The sequence below is a fragment of the Ciona robusta genome, chromosome 13 (assembly GCF_009617815.1).
Source record: "Ciona robusta chromosome 13, ASM961781v2".
NCBI classification, from domain to species: domain Eukaryota; kingdom Metazoa; phylum Chordata; class Ascidiacea; order Phlebobranchia; family Cionidae; genus Ciona; species Ciona robusta.
The window spans coordinates 3,107,871-3,123,969 of NC_143247.1; the positions used below are offsets into that span (position 1 = coordinate 3,107,871).

At 35.1% G+C, this 16,099-nt stretch overlaps 2 protein-coding genes and 1 long non-coding RNA gene across 14 annotated transcripts in view; 1 reads left to right on the forward strand and 2 right to left on the reverse strand.

Moving 5' to 3' along the window:
• LOC149725843 (aminopeptidase N-like) overlaps positions 1 to 1,619 on the reverse strand; it is a 13,331-nt gene extending 11,712 nt beyond the window's left edge. The window contains exons 1-3 of the mRNA XM_089891361.1: positions 1,480 to 1,619; positions 696 to 1,060; positions 126 to 310 (exon numbers count right to left, since the gene is read on the reverse strand). Coding sequence (XP_089747487.1) covers positions 126 to 310; positions 696 to 1,060; positions 1,480 to 1,588 — 659 coding nt within the window. The 5' untranslated portion in view covers positions 1,589 to 1,619. The remainder of the gene's footprint in view (positions 1 to 125; positions 311 to 695; positions 1,061 to 1,479) is intronic.
• Positions 1 to 6,295, forward strand: part of LOC149725842 (uncharacterized) — a 19,361-nt gene extending 13,066 nt beyond the window's left edge. For all 11 annotated transcript variants that reach the window (XR_016386376.1, XR_016386382.1, XR_016386385.1 and 8 more), the window contains one exon: positions 130 to 6,295. This is a non-coding gene — a long non-coding RNA (uncharacterized LOC149725842). The remainder of the gene's footprint in view (positions 1 to 129) is intronic.
• On the reverse strand, positions 4,834 to 15,353 carry LOC149725844 (mitoguardin 2-like). 2 transcript variants are annotated; one of them, XM_089891363.1, is made up of 15 exons: positions 15,122 to 15,353; positions 14,734 to 14,816; positions 14,171 to 14,267; positions 13,865 to 13,926; positions 13,454 to 13,529; positions 12,909 to 13,034; positions 11,984 to 12,131; positions 11,346 to 11,454; positions 10,500 to 10,591; positions 9,647 to 9,750; positions 9,013 to 9,085; positions 8,629 to 8,814; positions 8,143 to 8,277; positions 7,382 to 7,552; positions 4,834 to 6,742 (listed from the first exon to the last, which is right to left on the reverse strand). In XM_089891363.1, the coding sequence occupies exons 1-15, from the start codon at positions 15,268 to 15,270 to the stop codon at positions 6,560 to 6,562; spliced, it is 1,794 nt and encodes a 597-aa protein (XP_089747489.1). In that variant the 5' UTR covers positions 15,271 to 15,353; the 3' UTR covers positions 4,834 to 6,559. The 2 variants fall into 2 exon arrangements, with proteins under 2 accessions (XP_089747489.1, XP_089747488.1); XM_089891362.1 differs by having other exon boundaries at positions 14,722 to 14,816; positions 15,122 to 15,352.
• Between the last annotated feature and the right edge of the window lie 746 nt (positions 15,354 to 16,099).

Here is a 16,099-nt window from a genome sequence, read left to right on the forward strand (position 1 = left end):
ATATTTTTTTTTTTTATAAATGACAATTTACACAAGGGGCCACTGGGTTGGAGCAATAAACAAGGACCTCACCCATACAGAATAGATAAGTTAAAATGGAATTAAAAAAAAAAAGTTCAACTTACACAGGTTTCCCTGCAGCATTGGTGTATTTGCTTCTGTATATACCACCTAAGTCATCTGCCAATTCACCATGGAACTCAGTAATAAGCGTGTATGATGATCCTACAGTCATGTTTGATTGCAGCTCTACTATAAGGTATTGGTTGGGCTCATACAGCCACCATTGCTGCACTTGGACCGCAACACCCTGGATGCAAATATAGAGGTTAGGGTGCGCTGTGTTGTAAATATATTTTGGGGTGTAATGATAGGGTTATAGGTCAGGGTTGGAAAACCGGGGATCCTGGGTTCAAATCCAGACCAGGAGTCCTGGGTTCAAATCCAGACCGGGATTGGAGAACCAAGGGTCCTGGGTTCAAATCCAGACCAGAATTGAAGAACCAGGGGTCCTGGGTTCAAATCCAGGCCAAGATTGGAGAACCAGAGGTCCTGGGTTCAAATCCAGGCCAGGATTGGAGAACCAGGGATCCTGGGTTCGAATCCAGGCCAGATTTACACTTTAGATTTTAATTATATATATACTAAATTATTATAGATACTAAATTTGCAAAATAAAGGTAAGAGTTACTTACAGTTTGGCTAACTTCCACTTTGGTATAGTTAAGCTTATTGCTGTGAATGTAAATGTAGTTGGTGGGTTGGCTGACCATGAAGTCAGCTTGACTTTTACCATAAAACCGGTATATACCATCTTGATCCGGTTCTAATTGAGGTTTCAAATCAACCATGTAGTGTGTTGGGACCAAAAATGGTGGCAACCGTATACTGGACCATGGTCCCGGGGAAGTGGTCGTCGCAACTGTGGTTTCAACAGCTGTTGTTTGCTGCTGTATAGTTGTTGTTGCAGCAGGTGTTGCTTTGGTTGTAGTGGTTACTGGTATAACCTGGACTGGTGTTTGATCTTTATTGATCAGACCAGCCATTAAACCAACAGCAACTAAAAAAAAGTTTAAAATCAAAGTAGAATAAGGAAATGCTGTGGTAATTAATCTAGGTTAGGTCAAGTTGGTAGCACCCTGGGTGTTGGGGTAATAGACCTACATCCCAGGTCTCAGGTGTGTCCCACCGAAGACCTCACCCTTATAGTATAAAATCTTTATTACTGAGTGTCGATAAACTGCCTCTACGGGGTATAGATAGTTTTTGCTTCGCTATGTTAGAATTAATGGACATTAGAACATTTACAATATCAAACACAGTTTCTAGAAACATAGTAACATGCATTTTAGTAACAATTACAGTTATAACTACAATGTATTGCTACACTACATTAAAATATACACCATAAAACACCATTTAAAAATACACAGTTAGTATACACCATAAAACACCATTTAAAATTACACAGTTACTTACCAATCACCAAGCATGTCACCACAACATAAGCTATAACTGCAGTTTTACTGAAGACACATTTTCCCTTCATTGATTTTGGCTGGCTGATATCATCAAAGTCTGAACCCATTGGTATTATGGCCCAGTGCTAATAGATATACCTGTATGTAAAGGAGCAATAAACATCTGAATACTGATTATAATTTTTACCATTTTTTTAAACGACAGTTAGTATTAATATTTAAACATGGAAAAAAGGGTGATCAATGAAACAAAAAGCCTGAATGGATAGAATAATTATATCATATTTTCAAAACGATGGTTACTATTACTGTTTAAACAACGAAAAGAGTAATCAATGGAACAAAACGCCTGAATACATAGAATAATGTTTTATTTATCTCTTTTCGAAAACGATAATCAATTTTATTATTCAATTAGAAAAAAAAACATAATTTTTATTTATCTCTTTTTTTTCTTTCTTCTGGTATAAAAACTTAACTTTATTTGATGTGCCTGCATGGGACCTCACCCATATAGAATAACATTTCGAAAACTATATTTAATAAAAAATAAGAAAATTTGCAAAATACACTGCTTAATTTTAGCTCAAAACAACAGTTTAAAACAATATCCATTTAAAATAAGCCAGAAACTAGCAGAGACGCTTCTTAATTTAAACTGATTTCCCCACACCACACCGCACATACATTAATCTATGTTATATCAACCACAAGTGAAGTTAACAATTCATTTAATTGACCATTATACACCACAAGTAATGCTTTTATAATTAGATTAGGAATGGCTAACAGATGTATTCAAACAGCTATCATAACTTATACATTCTATAGGCAAGTTCTTATAGCATAGCTTAACAGGGGAACCTGGGATTTAGGCCAAATAACCCCTAATGCATCATAACCTATATATAGCACAGATCTGACTTGTAAAAACTGTCAATCAAAATGCACTTAACGCCTAATTACAAAAGCAATTGGGATAAAACTGTTTAGTTAAAAGTTACAAAAAAATATAAATGAATAAGCTTTGGAAAAGATTTTTATGCTAGATTTTTTTATGCTAATTAACGAGATTTTATGCTAATTAACGAATAAAAAAAATGTTTTTTTTAATACTTATAACATAATATTTTTTATTGAAGAATTTATTAAATAACATTTAGTTTGCAAAAATAGAACACTGATCTAAAAATCAAAAGCATAAAAAATACGAATAAAATTCATAAAACACAAAACTGTCTGCAAAAAACATATGTTTTTCGGTAAAATTAATCGGTTAAAACTTATGTAGTCTTAACAATAGCAGTGCATTCGAATGCAGTCTTACCTGATCTGTGGTGGATGACTTCATACAAGGCATTATGAGCTTGACAAATATTGGATCATGACATCACAATGGACAAATACATTAGGACAATATCTTGCATTTCAAGAAAAACTGCAGGAGAAAAATAGTTTTAAGGCAAACTATTGATAAATTTAAGCAATTTTAAAGAAAGTATTTCAAAATGGATTCTGTTTTTGTTTAATTTAAACAGTTGTTTAGGTCAAAATTAATGAAAATAGTATTTTAAACTGAAAATAATAAAAAAAAGGTTTAAAATTAAAGAGGTAATAAAGGGGTTGTAAAATTGGTATAATTTATGTGCTAATAGTAAAACCTTTGTTACACCACTCTTCCATATTATTACATCATAAACAGCTTTGTTTTGTCCTTATAAAGGCGATTTACAACGAAATAGGAAAAAATGTATAATATATATAATTAATTTGGAAAAATTGTGAACATATTTTTGTACCTTATAAAACATAATGTCTTTTTACTGTTGTATCTCATTTCTTCATTATCTTAATTAATTTGATCTTCTTTGTTCCGTATAAACAAAAGTAGTTGGGTTAAAATGTATCTGTTTTATAAAAACTGTTTGTGTGAAGAGATGTCTTTTTAACTTTTTTATTTTCCTGTTTAATGTAACTAATGCATAAATGGTCTGACTACTTCTTACTTTGCTGGTAAAATCACTTTATAAACAGACATATAATCTTGAACTGTTACACTGTGGAAGCTTAACTAATTGGCCAACTCTTGTTTTTCAAGCCCCATGGCGTGCCTCACTGTAGGACCTCACCCATATAGAATAGAATGTGCATATACAATGTTGGGGTAATGGGCCAACCATGGTCTAAATTTCAGGTCCCATGACGTGCCTCACTGTAGGACCTCACCCATATAGAATAGAATGTGCATATACAATGTTGGGGTAAGGGGCCAACCATGGACTAAATCCCAGGCCCCATGGCCTGCCTCACTGTAAGACCTCACCCATATAGAATAGAATGTACATATACAATGTTGGGGTAATGGGCCAACCATGGTCTAAATCTCAGGTCCCATGGCCTGCCTCACTGTAGGACCTCATCCATATAGAATAGAATATGCATATACAATGTTGGGGTAATGGGCCAACCATGGTCTAAATCTCAGGTCCCATGACATGTCTCGCTGTAGGACCTCACCCATATAGAATAGAATGTGCATATACAATGCTGGGGGCTTCGACCAACCCTGGTCTAAATCTCAGGTCCCATGACGTGCCTCACTGTAGGACCTCACCCATATAGAATAGAATGTGCATATACAATGTTGGGGTAAGGGGCCAACCATGGTCTAAATCTCAGGTCCCATGGCATGCCTCACTGTAGGACCTCACCCATATAGAATAGAATGTGCATATACAATGCTGGGGGCTTCGACCAACCCTGGTCTAAATCTCAGGTCCCATGACGTGTCTCGCTGTAGGACCTCACCCATATAGAATAGAATGTGCATATACAATGTTGGGGTAATGGGCCAACCATGGTCTAAATCTCAGGTCCCATGACGTGTCTCGCTGTAGGACCTCACCCATATAGAATAGAATGTGCATATACAATGCTGGGGGCTTCGACCAACCCTGGTCTAAATCTCAGGTCCCATGACGTGTCTCGCTGTAGGACCTCACCCATATAGAATAGAATGTGCATATACAATGCTGGGGGCTTCGACCAACCCTGGTCTAAATCTCAGGTCCCATGACGTGTCTCGCTGTAGGACCTCACCCATATAGAATAGAAACTGTATAACTACAATGTTGGGGTAATGGGCCAACCATGGTCTAAATCTCAGGTCCCATGACGTGTCTCGCTGTAGGACCTCATCCATATAGAATAGAAACTGTATAACTACAATGTTGGGGTAATGGGCCAACCATGGTCTAAATCTCAGGTCCCATGACGTGTCTCGCTGTAGGACCTCATCCATATAGAATAGAAACTGCATAACTACAAATAAATAATAACTACAACAAACAAATATGGTGAGCAATATATTCAGAAATCATTTCAAAAATCCCATTTTATCCCAAAGTTTAAAACAGTGATTGTAATCAAGTAAAACAACAGCACAACTTCACAATGAAGATACTTTGGTGCGATATAAAAACAAACAACAATTATCGGTTTATAAACAAAATTAGCATAAAACGAATTGCAAACATACGAATGTCCTTGGTAAAGTTTTCAGTTTTAACACAAAAATTCAACCCACATTTACAAACATGTATCGTATAAATAAGACATAGCAGCCAGTGTTACGAAACAATGGACAAACAAACACCATAAATATGACATCACAAACAAAAGTACCAAATATATTATATAGTGGCACCGATTATACAGTACAGGGGATGCAATGTCTGGTTTCCCCAATCATAAAAGTAATTTATCCTAAAATTAACAAGATCCAATATTTAACTTGCGAAACCCAGTATTTATAAAGACACAGGGCGCCATTTAGATGAAGAAAGCTACAGTAGCAACCCCTAAAATATTAAAAAATCGGTGCCACCATTAATGTTAATATAGGGAAGATTTATATGGCTTGCAATACACAGTGATAAAATGCAACTACTTTATAAATGCTACTATTATAACCCATTGCTGTTGAAGGCGAAATAATTTCACTTTTTATTTAAAACCCTTTGGTCAATTTTAGCAAAAATTTCCAGTTTTAAAAAGTGTAAATGTAGAGTAGGGTGGGGTAAGATGGGACACCTTTTATTTCTATTTTCTTATCCAATTTGGTAGTAAACAAAGACCATTCAAAGAAATATAAATCCGTATCCTCATAACTCTCATAAACCGTTGTTAATTGTTTAAAACACGATCAGGATATTCCATATTATGTGCTAAAGGTGCTTATCTTTCCTGGCCCTACTATACGTTTACTTTTAGGGTAAACCAAAATGTAGAAGAAACCAAACCATATTTAAATATATATTTATCCCATTTTACTTTGAATGTGATAAAATTAGATTGTATGTAGTACATGCCATGCAATAGTGTGGCATAAACAGTAGCATGTTAGTGTTAACTTATTAGTTCCCCATTTTATTATAAGTCTTACTAAACTATGTATAAAAACCTAATTAGTCAAAAGAGTTCAAATGACAAATTTGCCCCATTTTACGAGTTAATGCAAAGGCAGTTTGAATTTGAATAAAGTAGTTCTATTAATTTGTTCAATATGTTTGGTGTTTAAGTAAGTATATAACTATTTAACAAAAAGTTCTAGATTACACTTATACTTGCTCAATGCTAAATAGCAGAAGGGGAAAATAAAAGAATAAACTACCAAGCTACAACCATATATAAAACAATATATAATTATTGCTCAAATTTTAAAGAATTAGTTCTGTTTATAATTTAACCATTTTACCGTCAAGATAATGTGTTTTAGTTAAATTCTTATATTATAAAAACATTGATAAATACTGCTCAAATGTTAAGCGTTGGGAGTATAAACATAATATCCCAAGACCCAGGTTGTAACCAAATATCAAAAACGGGTAAATACTGCCCTTAAATGGTAGGTTTACAATTTAAAATATGTAAGTTTTGCTCAGTTATCAAAAACATGTCGCTCCCATGATATAGGGTAGATATATAATTAAACATGTAGTTTTAGATAACAACCATATAAAAACAACCACATGTTTAAGTTATTGCTCTTATTTTAAATGGTAGATTAACATGCGGATTTAAGGCACAACCATATCAATATTCCTTGGTGTTAGTTGTAGTTGTGGGTCATGTAAGAACTCAAGTAACGAAGTGAATCTTTCCCTCGTAATAATTAGGATATCATCAGACATTTGGGAGGGAGTGGAGTAACGGACACGCTCAAAACTAAACAAGTCTGTCAAGAATCGAATCACTTCGTGCTGGGGAGAAATGAGGTTGTGATATATTTAGGTTTAACAAACTAAAACGATGGATATCTACAATCAAATAATAAGTTAACGATATAATACATCATAATAAACCTAAAGGAAACGCTATACAACGTGACTATACTGCAGTACCAAGTGCAGCAGAAACAAAAGCGCCAGAATGTTATCGAGGTGAGACGAGGTAGGGTAAGAATAGGCGCAAACGTAGGCAGCCTAACTATAACCTTTAGCACTGCATTAATCAGTTATCATAACAACCAATACATTACTTTATGCCAGGGAGAAATACGTTTGATTTTGACGATATTTATTATGCCTGTAATGTAAGTATGGGTGCAAATGTAGGGTGGGCAGGCTAACTATAACTTTTGGCACAGCATTAATCAGTAAACATTACAACTAATAAGTTCTATTGGGTTTATAGGATTGTGAATCTAACTGCCCCTGCCTTCCTTGTGTTTATAAAAGTTTGTGCGAAGCTTAGAACAGTGGCATATACAGTACAACATTAAACCACTTAATGAGTTTTTATACTTATTGTAAAAACATAACATTAATTTAAAGATCATACAATGTCCACTAGCTTTAACACCACCCCTACAGCACAACAACTTTAACACCCCTTCCCACCTTAAACTTGTGACACATTTCCTTCAGTCTTCCGTCTGGTCCCAGGAACCCCCACACAAGCGCAGGTGTCACGTGTTGTGATATATCATACAAATGAGACACAAATCCCTCGGGATCTTTTAATCGGCTTCGTTTTGCTTTCAATACAGACCATATTGCTGTTGACACTGCCTGTCATAATTAATATTGTGATGTAAGAGAAATGTATGTGATGTAATAATGAAAATGTTGAGATAATCACCTTACAATTGGTTGCACCACTTTTCACAGGTGTTTATATAAGTTAAGTTGTATTTGACCGACACTTCATTATTTTTGACGACTAGTTTTACAAAGTGTCAACAAAACAATAACCTTGAATTGGTTGCACCACTTTTCACAGGTGTTTATATAAGTTAAGTTGTATTTGACCGACACTTTAGTATTTTTGAAAGCTAGTTTTACAAAGTGTCAACAAAACTATAACCTTGAATTGGTTGCACCACTTTTCACAGGTGTTTATTTAAGTTAAGTTGTATTTGACCGACACTTTAGTATTTTTGACAGCTAATTTTACTATGTATAACTATTTATCTCATATAAGTTTTATTTATTTCATGAAACACATCTTACCGACCAATAAATTATAGGACTAACTTTTCGCATGTTGTACAGCGACACATTCAATGTCTTTGATGCGATAAAACTAACACTTTAGTACCACAAAGGCTATTTTAATAATACATTTTGCATGGTTGCAACAGCAGCCTAAAAACACTTACCGATTCTTTTAAACTATCAGACAACCATCTATTACTAAGGATAGCCATTACAGCACTTGGTGGTTGGTCCAAGTCATCAAACGAGTCCATTATCATGAAGTCTAATATAACATCATAAAAAGTCATCTGGACAACCTGGGTATTAAAGTTAATTAAGAGGTTATGACACAGTGAAAAGAAATACTAAGACATTGGGTTTTGTATCTGTTACTTAATACCGAATGTACTACTATCTTGGGCCTTATTATCTTAGGTACTAAGTTAGGGGAATACCAAGCATGGTATTAGTAAGCCACACGTGGGCCTGGGATGTAGGTCTATTACCCCAACACCTAAACCCAAAAGATGTAGTTTTATTAACTTATAAAACTAAACTATCATATGCATTACACTACCCAGTTACAACTAATAACAACGTCTCAATCTCTCATCCAAATCTCCAGTGTTGCCAGCCAAAATCTGCAGTGTTTCCATTCAGAACCTCACCTTTCTACTTTTCAATTCCTCATTTATCTGCTTCCAGTTTTCACTATCAGCAACATAATCCATCATTGAATGAAACGCGACCCGGAAATCGTCTGTGCTACGTTCCGCCGCACACAAGATGCATTCGATCATCGCACGGCCCGTTTCGGTGAGCCAGCTACGTACTGATAAGTCCTCTAGCATCACCTAGTGAGAATTTATTACATAGATATAAGATAAAATAGGGGTCGTGTGGTGGTGTTGGTATATTTATTTGTGGGAGAAATAACAGTCATGTCTGCTTATCCACACACTGCAATAGCTTCAGCAGCTCGACTGTGGGCATGGGAGTGGCAACCATGGATAAGTCACCAAGTATAAAACACATACAAAATAAATACAAACCGATATGCCTTGTCTAACACAGTGTAGCTTGGCAAGAAACTCATCATCAGAAAAACAATCCAGTAACTCGGATCTGCGAACAAGAATGAGTTAACTCGGTACATTTTTTCAGACTTGTGAAAATAGGAAGGATTTTAGTTACAATAACAAACATATACAGATAAATAATGAAAAAATGAATAAATGTAACTTATTTATCCTCGCATGGCGGGGCAATGACAGTCGTTATAACACGGGTGTTCCGTTTTTATACACCTCGTGCCCACTTACGAGTTACCATATACGCAACTTATTTATCCTTGTATAGCGGGGCAACGATGATCATTATAACATGGGTGTTCTGTTTCATACAAATGACACGCCTATATCAGTAATAACTGCATTTTAGCAACAAATTTTGTTAAATGAAGAAAAACATAACACCAATTGCCCAATGTGTAATAAAACACATATAAAGCCCACCTGTGCACCTCTACGTTTTAAGAAATTCAAATCCTTTCGTTATTTATATCACATTGAATTCCACCTATAACCTATATGTGGTTGTATAGTAATACACATATAACCAACCTGTACCCATGTATTTGTATCACCCACTTACACATAATTGTATATTAAAACACATATATTGCACCTGTATGTCCTGCATAAAACTTCCCCTTTTTCCACAAGTAGCAATGCTTGTTCATACATTAACATGCTATGGGGGTGGCCGTCTAATGAGAAAGTGTCCCAGGACTGAAAATACATTGAAACATAAGACTTAATACTGCATTAGACATCATTGTACAACATAAGAAGTTTTAAACCAAGTTCATCTGTCTGTAACTAAATAAATACTAAAAAAAAAATGATTGAAACTCAATGCTAAATAATGAAATTTTAACTAAATAATGACTAAACAATGAAATGTGATACAGTTACATTCTTCTATTTTCTTTACAGGTGAAATAAGGTGGTGTGCAACATTGTAGCTTACCCATTTAGAATAAAATAGTAAAAAAACTTTTATCTAAAGATATTTGAGGAATGACAGCACCAGTTATTGTTAATTGCAAAGAGCTCACCAATAACTAGTGTAATAATCAATATATATGTTTTGTTGCTTATCTATTTGCTATCTTATTTTTAGTCCGTTTTGTTAGCCACAGCCAGCTACTATAGTTACATTTTATTTCAATGTCGAGTTACAGCGCGCGGGGCGATTACCATCGGCCAATCTTTCGTTTATTTCGTGTTAAATTCCTGTGTTTTTCGTTGATTGATTTTATTGCGTAAGGGCCTTTTCGTTTCCCATCCCATATTTTAAGGTTAGAATAAACCAATTGTTGTTGAATCCCTAAGTGAACAGACTTGTTTTGTGGTTATAGAAGCTAAACGCTACACTAGCAATATCAGTCTTTTATAGGAATATAACCTTTATAGTATATGATACAGCATGGGGCTAAGGTACAGTGTATGTTACTTTTGCAATAATGAGTCCCTACCTCCCTAGCTGACACAAAGGAATCATTTGATTCAGAATCGACATCCGATATTTCATCATCATGGCCAGTTAATGTCATGTCAGTGTCAGATCCTGTTCATATATATTACAAGTTATTATATAGCATGGTAAAGTTAATGTCATGTCAGTGTCAGATCCTGTTCGTATATATTACAAGTTATTATATAGCATGGTAAAGTTAACGTCATGTCAGTGTCAGATCCTGTTCATATATATTACAAGTTATTATATAGCATGGTAAAGTTAATGTCATGTCAGTGTCAGATCCTGTTCATATATATTACAAGTTATTATATAGCATGGTAAAGTTAACGTCATGTCAGTGTCAGATCCTGTTCATATATATTACAAGTTATTATATAGCATGGTAAAGTTAATGTCATGTCAGTGTCAGGTCCTGTTCGTATATATTACAAGTTATTATATAGCATGGTAAAGTTAATGTCATGTCAGTGTCAGATCCTGTTCATATATAGTACCAGTAATAAACAGCATTAAGTAATACTAGCGTTGCATAATGTATACTATAGTTGTAACCTCAAGCATAGCTTGAAATGTTTAGTACCACAGTAGGAATAATTAGGCAATTCTGGGCAAAATATCCTTGTCTTAACCCATAGGACCAGTATATAGAATAACAGTGGTTTTAATTCCAAACTATATAGAATGCTGAACTTGTAGCAGAAATATATATAATACCATTATCATATGATATGCATATGGTACAGTCAATTTGGTGCTGGGTAGAAAGTACAGAAGTAATATACGCCTAAAATACACTGAGTTTTTAAATAAAATTATATTATTATGCAATAGCTTTTTTCACCTGTGTCACTATCATCATATAATATATGGTCGAACGCATCTTGTAATAACTGGGCTCTTTCAACAATTGAATGTAATTTGTCATCAAATAATGATTTGTCGATGTCATCCTGTGAATTATGATGTCATAAATTAAACACAATGATACTTGTGAGGTAACATACACTGCAATATTTGTAATTAAGATTATTATAATTGTTATTGTCTGTTTTCAGACACAACATTTTTTTTAAAAAAGCGTGATAGCTTTTACCCTGCTGTTAGGCGTTTATACAAACAAGCAGAGTCAAAATATATTGCATTCATCACATTAATCAATGAGGTTCCCCATGTTTGACAACTATAAATGTAACTGTATTTTAACAATGTCACCTCAGATTTTACCCTGCTGTTAGGTGTCTATACAAACAAGCAGAGCCAAGTATATTGCGTTCACCACATTAATCAATGAGGTTCCCTATGTTTGACAACTATAAATGTAACTGTATTTAACAATGTCACCCCAGCTTTGTAATGTCACATTAAACAACCTCACTCATTGTTTCCAAATATTATTTATATCTCACCCATATAAAAATTCAAGCTTATGCATTACAATATCTTATATAGCAATGTATAAGCAATGCAATAACTACTTACCACACTGGTTGAAGTATCCAGCAAAGATGAAATTTTCGATATATCTTTGTCAGAATAACAATGGTTATTGTTAAGTTTGTGATCATCGTAACCAAGGGTGAATGATCCAGATCTTACACAGCCATGGGGGGTGGTGGGGCTAGAAGTACTGTGGAAATATAAATAAATGTAAATATACAATTTGTTTATCCTTAATTTAAAAAATGTACATAAAATTGTTTATCCTCATGGCAAGGCAACGACAGGTATTACAACATGGGTGTTCTGTTTCATACACCTCGTGCCCGCTTACAGGTTACCACGTATGTAACTTTGTGAGTGATTGTTTTTTTGTACTGTATGGCTGACAATTTTAGACAACCCATTAGTGACCACTTGGTTGGAGAAATTGGCGTTAGGTGTCTTGCCTAAGGTCACAAACGCCCACAATGGTAGCAGTGACAAGCCTTGAACCCATAACCTCTGGGTTACCTCTCCAGGCACACTCACTACCTCACCAGTACTAGTGATAACGGTGGATTAAAGGATTATCTCCTAATAGTTATGCAAGGTCAATATTATAAATGGAATGTGTGGCAATCATTTAAAGTGAAGGGCACTTGAATGCTGTAGCATCTACAAGCAGTTATAATGATATATTTATTTTGGTATAACAAATACCAACAAAACAATAACCTTCAATTGGTTGCACCACTTTTCACAGTCTGGGTGTTGGGGTAATGGGCCAACTCTGGTCTAAACCCCAGGTCCCATGGCGTGCCTGGCTGTAGGACCTCACCCATATAGAATAAAATGTGCATATACAATGTTGGGGTAATGGGCCAACTCTGGCTTAAATCCCAAGTCCCATGTCATGCCTGACTGTAGGATCTCACCCATATAGAATAGTATACGACAAGACACAAGAAATCCACACCTAACTTACTTGTACGAATATCTTCGGACACGATTACTTCTCAACAAACGATTTTCACGCACAGTATTCCGTTTACCACTAAACTCTAACCTTCTGTGGGACCGACTGCTTGATGGGCTCGCCGCAGCTGCACTACTGTGTAAGGAAAATACTTTGTAAGAAAGATATGTATATATAAGTAGAAGTGTCAATTACCACTTTATTACATAGAAGTCTGACGTCTCTTACTATGTAATGAATATAAAAACAAGTCATTATGATCATAAGGGCATGGCACAGTGGTTGGCAAGCTTGTGGCTCAGTGGATATAGGTTCAAAGCTCGATGCTGCTACCATTTTTAGCTCATGTGTCCTTGGGCAGGATACTTAACGCGAAACCCTGATAATGTCTTGCCCAATAAATATCAGTCCTTTATTGTCAGTCTTCACAATCAAAAAAATACAAGGAGATCTCTTTAATACTTATGTTTAAGTAGCAACAAAATATCCAAACTATGCTTAGTTCAAAAGCCAGCATATTAGACACAAGTTGAAGTAACAACGCAATATCCAACCATGTAGGGGATCCAGTTTGCAGAATAACAGAAGCTTCCTCCCATTTACCGAGTGCTGATTCAAATGAATTTACTCCTGGGTTAAAATCAGACTTAAATAAGTAGTTATTGTTTACACATTTTTATTGTAAGTTCTTTGACCTTTGAGCAATTTAAAGCCCAGATACATAATAGTAAATACATCTATAAGCAATTTAAATGATAGAGATACAATGATAGAGATTCTCAATGATAGAGATTCTCAATGATAGAGATACACTGATATTCTAAAACACTGATTTTCTGGACAGCTTAATGTTAAATGATCAAAAATGTTAACAAATATCAAAAGGTAATGAAAAATTATACAAATACGACAAAAACACACAACTTGTTAATATGTTTTATTGTTTTTTTCTATATACCACTAACCTTCTTGATAAAGTTGTTCTATTTGTTGCAAACTTTTCCCGTCAACCAATGGTTTGTTGAGTCTGTGCAATTAATTGTTATAAATAGGAAGTAAAAGTGAAAGATGAACTTATTGGTTGAAAAAGCACTTTGGTACATTAAATTGATGGTAGTTTAGTACGTAGGATTCAATGTTAGAAGTTTATAGAATGTTCTGTTTTTTCTAAAACCTAAACCTATATAATATTTGGAAAAACTAAAACTGGTCACAAATTAAAAAAACAGTAAGTATTATCAAGAGTTTAATATATGAAAGCCATAAGCTACCTTGATCTAGAAGAACTACCAGCAGATGACGTCAAACTCGGGGAGAAGGAATTGTTTCGTTTTCTGCGATTTCGGAGACGTTTTACTCCACTGGGTGCTGAGAGTTAAAAGGGGAATATTAACAATATTGGCTTTACCCTGTATATGTAGTATACCATTAAACACATCTGTGCAACTGTAAATTAGATAAAAACTTTATTTAAAATAAGTGTTGGAAACTGCAATGTTGTGAGCATGAGATGCATGAAGCCACCATGTATGGTGTGCAACACCTGTGTATTAAACCCCTTGGTTTCCCACCCCGAGGATAAACATGAAAGTATCCGAACTTGACAGTGAACATGATGTGTATGAAGCCACCATGTATGGTGTGCAACACCCATGTATTAAACCCTTTGGTTTCCCACCTCGAGGATAAACATGAAAGTATCCTAACTCGACAGTGAACATGAGGTGTATGAAGCCACCATGTATGGTGTGCAACACCTGTGTTTTAAACCCCTTAGTTTTCCACTTTTAAATAAACATAGAACACATCACAGCATACACACATAATGTGAGACCATTTGCAGCAAATTCTTCATTAGTTTTGTTCTTTCTTTCGACTTCAGAGCGACCTTTGCCTTTAATTCGTTTCTGACGTTTCCTGTAAAACAAGTTACCTAAGTAAGCTTTGAACCTGGAATCCCAATACCCAAACATCATAGGTTTTGCGTTTTAAATGAAAATTAATATTTAAAATAAGTCTGTAGTTCCAAAACTATGCAAAAATGGGTATATTTGTTGGAATGCAAATGAAATTTGTTGGAAATAAAAATAGGTTTTTGTTTTACTAACCTAAATGCAACTGTAATCTAAGGAGTTATTTAAATGTAAATTGGTTTTAGAGAGCTATTTTTTAAAGCTATTTTTTTACTAAAACAAATGCAAAGTACAAATTAACAGACTTACCTTCGGAAATATAAAGCAGCTCCAATTAAAGCGAGTAAACTTGCAAACGATGCTGTAACTGCTAAAGACCGTTTCATGGCGTCGGATTTTGGTCGCGGTAGCTTGGATAAGACATAACTTACAGTTGAAGATAAATTTAACCAGCCCATAGCGAAGATTTCGACGCGAATTTACTGTTAGAAAACAATCGCGTTTTATGACGCAATGCAATGATAAGAGAAAGGGGAATCCCCGATTTATGGCGCGCAAATTTGATGACGAATCGTCTTTTTGTCGGACATTTTGACACAATTAATGTAGCTTGTTTTTTCAAGTGGGGTAGGGCAACTTTAGTCATTATTGCGTAGATTTTACTGTTTCAAACGACGCGTGCGAGTTACCACATATGTAGGGTACTTACTAATTATTATTTTTATTTTTTACTTTTTTTTTCAATACATGACTGAAAATTTACAAAATATATTGAGTTACCACTGGGTTGAAGCAATTACTGTTACGTATCTTGCCCAAGGACACACATGCCCACAGTGTAGCAGCACCGAGCCTCGAACTTACAACCCTTGGCTAGAAGTAGACGCGCTAACTACTTGCGCGGCGCGGAAGAATATGGTCACTTTTAATGGGGTGACCAAAGTTACATTCGTGGTAATACATATACCCGGGCACAGTCTGTTTTAAGAAACAGAACACAGACAAACAAGTTGCATTCATTCATTCATAAATACACACCTTATGCCTATACGTTATGGATAAATTGCTTTATTTATTCAAAACCAGCCCTGACGTTGGCCCTATACTTACATGACCGGGAAACGTCACTATCGATTCGTCAAACGTCGGAAGAAATAAAAGCGTCCTGTATGACGTCATAATCACCAATTGTGTTTCAATTCCGCTTCCTTTGTTTTTCTCCAATCCACATGCGAGGTGGTTATGCCGTCATAATGATTCCTGTGATCAATCAATCAAAAGTAAATT